The following is a 9,508-nucleotide window of genomic DNA, read 5'->3' as shown; positions in this document are numbered from 1 at the left end:
AGAGTTATGCCCGTATATTAATTATTTATACCTATGTATTAATTCTCTATATAATATAATATATTAATAAATATGATAAATTAAAAACTCTTTATAAATAACGTACGGTATATTTAATTTTCGTAAAAAATTAAATAATATTTAATATATTCCATAACTAACATTTTTTTTTAAAAAAAATAAAAGTTTTTAAACTTTATTAATAATCGCTCGGTTTTAATATAGAACGTATTAAATTATTAATTTAAGAATATAAAACCGGCGGTTATTATTAATCGTAATATAATATAATAACTTTTTCTTATTTAAATATTAAAACGTAAAAAATTATTATACTCTTTAACGTTTTTTTTATATCACTTTATTAACAATAATAATTTATAATAATATATAACGTATTTTATTAATTAGCCGCGTATATTAACTAGCCGTATACTTTTTTTATAACGCGCTTTATTCTTAACTATTTAAACTTTGAAAATATAATAATTCAATAACTATAATACTAATCTATATTTAAAAAAATAAAAATATTTTTATTATTAAAACGATCCGAGCTATACGTATTATAAATTCAAAATTTAATATATAACGCGTTATAAAAATATATAATATCTTTAAAATTATTTTATATAATAAAATAAATAATTAATTAAGCCGCGATTAAATTTAATTTTAGTAATATAAACTCGATCTAATTAAAAGAAAAATACTTTTTTAATATATTATTAAATAAGAGTTTAAAAGATTCTTTTACGATTTATTAATATAAAAAATATAATTAATTTTTGTTGGACGCGAAATAGGACGTTTCTTAAAAAGTATTAAGCTAAAAAGTTTATTAACTTATAATCGATTTTAAAAATCAAATTTATTTATTTATAGAATTATTAAAAAGTTTTTCAAAAAGATTTAAAAATTATTTCGAAATAGTTTATATTATTACATAATATGATAATTAAATACGGTATTAATAATAAAGATCTATATAACTTTAACGAAATTAGCTTTATAATAAGCGTTATTATTAAATTAATAATCGTTACGTATATTAATAAATATAAAAAAGCGAAATCTGTTTAGTTTAATAACCGTAAATAGATTATAATTATTAAATATATTAATTTAAAAAGGTAATATATCCCGTTTTTTATAATCGTTTAAAGGTTTTATTATTTTATTAATTAATTAACGGAATCCGGTTTCCTAAGCGACAAAGTAATTAAACTAATTATTAATAAATAAACCGATAATAAAACTAATTTAAATTAAATTAAATATTTTAATAAATATACTTAGGCCTATATAAAAAATATTTATTAAATATTTATAATCGATAAATATAAAAGCTATTTATCGGCCAAATTTAATAAATATTATAAATAAAATAATATTATAACCGTTAATATACCCCTATATTTATTTTATCTATTTTAATTATTAACTATTACGTTTTATTTTTTTTGAAAACGTATATATAAGAATAAAATTAATTTATTTATTAAATCCTCCGTTAATTATATTATAAAATTTAAGTTTTTTATAATTTTCCGTAAGGCTTATAATAAAATCTTTTTAAATAAAAATATTAAATCTATTTTTTATAAAGTTAGAATTTTATTATAGGATTTAAATTATATAATTAAAAGCTCGATATATATATATAAACGCTTATATTTTTTATAATCTATTTTTTAATATTATTAATTTAGTAATTATAAACGCTTTTTAACCGTTACGAAGCGCTTTTATAATTAAATTTATTAAAATTCGGATTTTAACTTATTAAAAAAGCTTTTTAATATTAATAATTAAAATAGTTAATCAATTAATAAAAAATATATAAATAATAGCGTATTTCATTATAATTTTAATAAATTAAATACGTATATTTTAAAATATTAATATAATATTTATTAAATATTAAAAAACGAAAAATATATATATTTAATTTAAAAAAATATTTAATATAAAAAAATCTTAAGTTTATTTAAAAAAAATAGGTAAAAAAAAACGTTTAACGCTTAAAAAAAATAAAAAAAAAGGTTTATTAAAAAGAAATCGGTCGGTTTAATAGCGTTATAATATATATAATAAGATAAGTTATAATATATAAACGTATTTTAAAAATATAGAATTGTTTAGTAATTTAAATATTAATAAGAGTTAATTAATATTATATATTATAATTATATAAATTTATAAAATATTTAAAAAGTTAAAAAAAGTACGTAGTTAATTAATATACGTAGCTAATTGATAAAGGGAATTAATATAAAAGTATATAAAATTAATATAAAAATATGCACCTTATAACGGCATACATATCTACTATCCTAATTAGCTTAAAGTTTTATTATTAATATATTTAAATTCTACCGGTCTATTTTTATATATTCTCCTTATTTTAAATTTTCTTTATTATTATAATTTTTATATTTAAAATTAATATATATTACTTTTAATAACTAAACCTCGGCGTAATTTACGCCGCTAAGTTATATAATATAGCTTTAGTAACGTAATATATCTTTTCAAACGCTAACATATAAATATATTATTATTTTTTTTAATTAGTAGTTATTTTAATATTAGTTAATTTTATAAAGTTAGCAATTTTTAAATATATAATAACTTAATTAGCGATTTTTCAACTAAATTATTATAAGAAATACGACTATTATTTTACTATTAGCCTTATTATTTTAGAATCGAATTAAGATTTTATTTTAAACGCCGTTTTTTAAATAAAACCGACTTTTTTTTAATTTATTATATTATATTAAATTTTATTTACTTATAGCGCCCCCTTTTTTAATATTAAATATTTTAAATTTATATTTTATTTTATACGCCGTTTTTTAAAAAAATATAAAATATTTAATATACTACTTTTTTTTATATTTCGCTAAAGCCGAATTTATCGTTTTTTAATAATAACTATTAAAACTTTTAATAGCTTATTTTAAAATATTTTAATAATATTTTTAAGTTTATTTAATAAATTATTAATATTAATGGAAGATTAATAACGGCTTTTTTTTAATAATATAAACTAAACCGTTATTAATAAAAAACATAAAGTTTTTAAATAAACTTATTATTTTTATATTTACTTTTATAATAAAACCCTGCTTTGAGTTTATTATTTTTTTAAATTATAGCTTTTTATTATATTTAATTTAAAAAATCTTTTTTTCTTTTTTTGAACGCTATTTTAAACTTATTAATTTTAAATAGTTTAAAACTTATTATAAAGACCTTTTTGAATTAATTTAATATATTTATAAAAGTTAATTGATTTAATATTATTAAATGGTATAAATATAATTTTCGAATAAGTCGGCTTATATAATACTTATTTTAATATAATCGATTTAATAAATTTAGTTTTTTAAAAAATATAAATATTTAATAACGAAGGTTTTAAAAATATAATTATTAATAATGAATAATTATAAAAACGTAAAAAGAAAAAAAATAGCTTTTATATTATTTATTAAACCCTCGTTATAATTAATATAATTATTAATTAAGTTTTAAAATATTTATTTACCCTTTATATTAAAAGCTTACTTAATTTATTAAAAATTTTATCCAAAATATAAGCCGTTATATTAATATTTAAATACGTAACGTCCGTATTATTATATAAGAACAATTTAAATTCCGTATTTATTTAATATAATATTTATAATATTAAAATACGCTTAAATTAAAAAAAGCTAAATAGTTATTAACTAACGGCCGTATTAATTAAGTTGTTTAATAAGCGATAGATTCCCTATATTATTAAATAAATTAATAACGAGCCGGACCGTTTTATTAAACTTATTTAAACTTTTCTTTACTATTTTTAAATATAAAAGCGATTTTTAAAAATAATTAATTTTAATAATACTTATAATACTAATCGCTTTAAGCTTTTATTATTCTAAGTAACTAAGTAAACGTGCCTTAAATCTATTTATAATATAATATTCAATTTTATTAATAATAAAAAGTTAAAAGGCTTCCGATTTCTTTTTAAAAATATAAAATAATTAGTTAAATAATATTTAATTCGTTGCCCTATAATTATCATTATAAACTATAATAAGTAAATAAAAGCTATATTTAATAAAAAGTTTTTAAATACTTAATAATAGCTCTATATTTACTATATTAATTTTAACGTTATATTTAAAATTAAATAGAAATAAATTAAAACCGGCGGTAATAATAATAATAATAATAAATTCAATATAAAGGATTTTTAAATAATAATTTAAGTAATAACGGAGTTTAATAGAAGAAACCGCGCCTATATTAATATAATAGTAAATTAAACTATCTTATATACTTACTGCAGGGTATTTATTATATAAAAACTTATTATTTTTATTAAAATAAAATAAATTTTTAAAAAATAATAAAAAAGGCTTTATAATAAGTTCGATAATTAATATTTAATTTTATAATACTTATATTTAATATACTTATTTATAAAAATATAATAAGCTCGCTATTTTATTTATTAATATTAAAACTTTAATATTCGTATTATTTTTAATATTAAAATTAAATAATAATAATATTAAAAGCTACTTTCTTACCGGTCTTAATTATTTATATTAACTTATTAATATTATATAAAATGTAATTAATAATTAAAAAGTATATTTTCGCTAAGCCTATATAAAAAACGAAATACTTATCGGCTAAGATTATCTCCACCCTTATTTAAAATACTTTAACAAACTTCGGATTATAATTTTATTAAAATATTTTAGATTAATTATTAAATAATACCGGCTTTTATATGAAATAATAATTTTTAAAAAAAGGCCGTTTTTACTCTTTATTAAAAAATATAATAATAATTATTTTATAATAATTAAGCTAAGTATCTCGTATTATTATAAGATTTTTTGAAAAATAATAGAATTATTGATTTTTAATAAATAAAAAGTTTATTTATAATAACGGTTTTAAATAACGTCTTTTTTTAATCTTTACCGTCGGATTTTAAATTTAAAAATTATAATATCTTTTTATAATAAATTAAAAACTATACTATATTAAGTTTTTATAAAGCTTACGTTATTTTAATAAGGCTAATAATTTTAATACTAAACTATTATAATATAAAATAATTAAAGCTCGACCGGCAGTAAACGAAACCGCCCGCTAAAAAACCATAATAAATTATCGTTAATTAAAAACTTATAAAGGGCCGGCTATTTAATCTTTAATTAGGCCCTAAACTAATCTTAATAATAAATAAAAAGTTAATTCAATCTTTTTAATAAAAGAAAAATAATAAAAGGTTATATAAATAAAAGGCCGTTATGATTTAATATTCGAAAACGGTAAAGCGAATAAGAAAAGATATTAAATAACGGCGAATAAAAGAATTTATAATTATATTATTTATTTATTATTTAAATAATTTATTATAAGTTAACGTTATAATTAAAATAAAAATAACTATTTATTTATTTTTTCGTTAAGGTTAAAGACTTTATAAATACCTGATAAGGAATAATTTAAAATATATACTATTTAATAAAAGTTTTAAAATTATTAAGTTATTAAAATATTATTATAAATATTTTTATTGCTTTTACGGGAATAAATTATAATTTTAAGTTAATTATGATAGTAAATATATATACCGCTATAAGATATATATTTTTATATTAATTTTATATATTTTTATATTAATTTTATATATTTTTATATTAATTTTATATATTTTTATATTAATTTTATATATTTTTATATTAATTCCCTTAGTAAAATACGTTAATATTCTTTACCTAAATCTTTTATAATATATATAAAATCCTTTATAAAACGTAACTATTTATAATATTAATAACCGTTAATAGTTTTTTATGTTAAATTTTATAATAACGTTATAATTATAATTACTATTATTTTTAATAAATAACTTTTATTTATTATATTTTAAACTATGGTTTAAAAAACGGTTTTAAACATTTTAAAATTAATATTTCTTAACTCGTTTTTATAAAAAAAAAGCTTTATAAAATTAGGTTTTTTATTAAATAATTTTAAAGATATATTTAAAATAATATTTAACTTTTTTAAATTATACATAATTAATAATTTAAATTAAAGAAATAGTTTATTATATCTAAAAATCTAAGTTAACTTTTATTAAAATTTATAATTTATAATAAAATATAAATAAAGACCTTTTTTATAATAATATAATTAATTGAAATATTTATTTTATAATAATTAAATTATAAAAGTTTCCTATTCTTCTTTATAATATATATAATTACAGCTATTTTAGTTTTTATAATATTATATTATTTCTTAATTATAATTATAAATTAAAAAAGAAATGCCGGCTTAACGTACTTTAAAATATATTCTTTATAAAAAGATTCTTTTTATAATTAATATATAATTAAAATATTATTAAATTAAATTTTAAAAATACGTATTAAATTTAAAAAATAACGGTTTTTATATATTATAATAAGTTGTTTTTATTTAAATATAAAAACAATATTATAAAAAGTTCTATATTTTAATTTATTTTTAATATAAATTTAAAAGTGTTTTTTTAATAGTTTTTATATAGTAAACGTAAATCTTTTTTTAATTAATCTTTTATATAAAAGTTAATATTTAAATATATTTTTTATCTATTTAAAAAACATAATATTATATTATATTAAAAGATCCAAATATATAACTATTTTATTATAATAAAATATATTTGGAAGTTTTTAAAATGTAATAAAAATTAATGTTTTAAATAATTAAATATAATTATTTATTTTATAAATCCCGTTCTATTAATAATATTTTAAAAAAGTATTATTTTAAGAAATTTAATAAAAGACTTAACTATATTAATATAAATACGGCTTTTATTAAAAATAATAATAAAAGTTTTAAAATATTCAAAATCTTTTATTTTATTAACATTAAAAATTATAATATTATTATTATATATTTATATAAAATACCGGTATTTAAAAAATAATTAACTTTTAAATTATTAAATATATATTAAAATATTTTAATTTACAAGGGTTAATTATAATTATATAATTATTATATTTTAAATATACGTTTAATTCATAAAAAGGCCTCAATACGTTAAATATAAATATTACTTTTTTTCATAATATACTTTACTAATTAACTACGTATATTAATTAACTATATACTTTTTCTAACCTTTTAAATATTTTATAAATTTATATAATTATAATATAAAATATTAATTAACTCTTATTAATATTTAAATTATAAAACAATTTTATATTTTTAAAATAAGTTTACGTATTATAATTTATTTTATTATATATATTATATTACTTTTAAGCCGACCGACTTTTTTTTAATAAACCCTTTTTTCTTATTTTTTTTAAGCGCTAAACGTTTTTTTTTTATTTTTATTTTTTTAATATAACTTAAGATTTTTTTATATTAAATATTCTTCTAAACTAAATACGTATTTTATTTATTTTTTAGTGTTTAATAAACGTTATATTAATATTTTAAAAAATATACATTTAATTTATTAAAATCGTAATTAAATACGTTATTATTTATATATTTTTTATTAACCGGTTAACTATTTTAATTATTAATATTAAAAAGCTTTTTTAATAAATTAAGATTTAAATCTTTATAAAATTAAATTATAAAAACGCTTCGTAGCGGTTAAAAAGCGTTTATAATTATTAAATTAATAATATTAAAAAGTTAGTTATAAAAAGTATAAACGTTTATATATATATATATTAAGCTTCTTAATTATATAATTTAAGTCTTATAATAAAATTCTAATTCTGTAAAAAACGAATTTAATATTTTCGTTTAAAAAGATCTTATTATAAGTTTTATAAAAAATAATAAAAAACTAGGACTTTATAATATAATTAATAAAAAGTTTAATAAATAAATTAATTTTATGTTTATATACGCGTTTTAAAAGCGAATAAAATGTAATATTTAATAATTAAAGTAAAAAAATTAAATATAAATGTATATTAATAATTATAATATTATTCTATTAATAATATTTGTTAAATTCGGTTAATAAATAGTTTTCGTATTTATTAATTATAAATATTTAATAAATACTTTTTATATAAGCCCGAGTATACTTATTAAAATACTTAATCTAGTCTAGGTTAGTTTTATTGTTGGTCTATTTATTAATAATCGGCTTAATTACTTAATTACTTTAAAAACCGGATTTCGTTAATTAATTAATAAAATAATAAGACCCTTAAACGATTATAAAAAATAAAATATATTACCCTTTTGAATTAATATCTTTAATAATTATAGTTTATTTATAATTATTAAACTAAACGAATTTTATTTTCTTATATCTATTAATATACGTAACGATTATTAACTTAATAATAACGCTTATTATAAAACTAGTCTTATTAAAATTATATAAATCCTTATTATTAATACCGTATTTAATTATTATATTATTTAATAACGTAAACTATTTTAAAATAACTTTTAAATCTTTTTAAAAAGCTTTTTAATAACTATATAAACAATTAAATTTAGTTTTTAAAATTAGCTACGAATTGATAAACTTTTTAGCTTAATACTTTTTAATAAGTGTTTTATTTTATATTGAAAATAAAAAATTAATTATATTCTCTATATTAATAAATCGTAAAGGAAATTTTTTAAAATCCTATTTAATAATATATTAAACAAATATTTTCTTTTTAATTAAATCGAATTTATATTATTAAAATTAAATCTAGTCGCGGCGTAATCGATTATTTATTTAATTATACAAAAACTTTTAAAAATATTATATATTTTTATAGGGCGTTGTATATTAAATTTTTAATTTATAGCGTATATAGCTCGGATTATTTTAATAATAAAAATAATCTTATCTTTTTAAATATAAATTAATATTATAATTATTAAATTATTATACGTTAAAAGTTTAAATAATTAAGAATAAAGCGTGTTATGAAAAAAGTATATGGCTACTTAATATACGCGGCTAATTAGTAAAGTATATTATAATAATTTTATAATATTATTTTAATTTAATAAAAGATAAATGTCAAATATTATCTATTTATTAATTAATTTTATATTAATTATTATACGTTTTTTAATTTTATTTCTATTCGTATTGCACTTTTAAATAATAAAAAGAAAATAATAACTACGGCCTTATTATTTATTTTATTTTATTTAAAACGTTTCGTTTTTTAAGCTTAAAATTAATAAATATTTTATTCATAATATTTAATAAAACCTTCTAGACTGGTTATTTTTAATTCTATTATTTATCTAAAAAGTTAATATATATTTTATCTTTATTTATAATAAAAAAAGTTTCATAATTATAATAAAAGTCGACCTTATTAAGTATTTTAATAAGTTTATTAATACAAAATTAACTTTAATTATATACCTCGACACCGTATTTATTTTTAATTATTAATATTAATTTTGATTTTACATTTTTGTATACTAATAT

General features: G+C 14.1%; 3 protein-coding genes across 3 annotated transcripts; 2 read left to right on the top strand and 1 right to left on the bottom strand.

Annotated features, from left to right (window-relative positions):
• Positions 1 to 951: 951 nt before the first annotated feature.
• Positions 952 to 1,083, top strand: CORC01_03854 (uncharacterized protein; the record flags this gene model as incomplete). Its single annotated transcript, XM_022615503.1, has 1 exon — positions 952 to 1,083. One exon carries the CDS (start codon positions 952 to 954, stop codon positions 1,081 to 1,083), a length of 132 nt encoding a protein of 43 aa, XP_022477922.1.
• A 384-nt stretch (positions 1,084 to 1,467) lies between these two features.
• On the top strand, positions 1,468 to 1,626 carry CORC01_03853 (uncharacterized protein; the record flags this gene model as incomplete). The annotated part of the gene is made up of 1 exon (XM_022615502.1): positions 1,468 to 1,626. A coding segment is annotated over one exon (159 nt), but the record flags the coding sequence as incomplete, so codon positions are not given.
• Positions 1,627 to 8,347: 6,721 nt separating this feature from the next.
• Positions 8,348 to 8,497, bottom strand: CORC01_03852 (transposase; the record flags this gene model as incomplete). Its single annotated transcript, XM_022615501.1, has 1 exon — positions 8,348 to 8,497. A coding segment is annotated over one exon (150 nt), but the record flags the coding sequence as incomplete, so codon positions are not given.
• Positions 8,498 to 9,508: the final 1,011 nt, after the last annotated feature.

This window comes from Colletotrichum orchidophilum, assembly GCF_001831195.1.
Source record: "Colletotrichum orchidophilum strain IMI 309357 chromosome Unknown Scaffold_24.1, whole genome shotgun sequence".
Lineage (NCBI taxonomy): Eukaryota > Fungi > Ascomycota > Sordariomycetes > Glomerellales > Glomerellaceae > Colletotrichum > Colletotrichum orchidophilum.
Note: the sequence above shows the minus strand (reverse complement) of the source record. Positions and strands in the feature narration are given on the sequence as shown.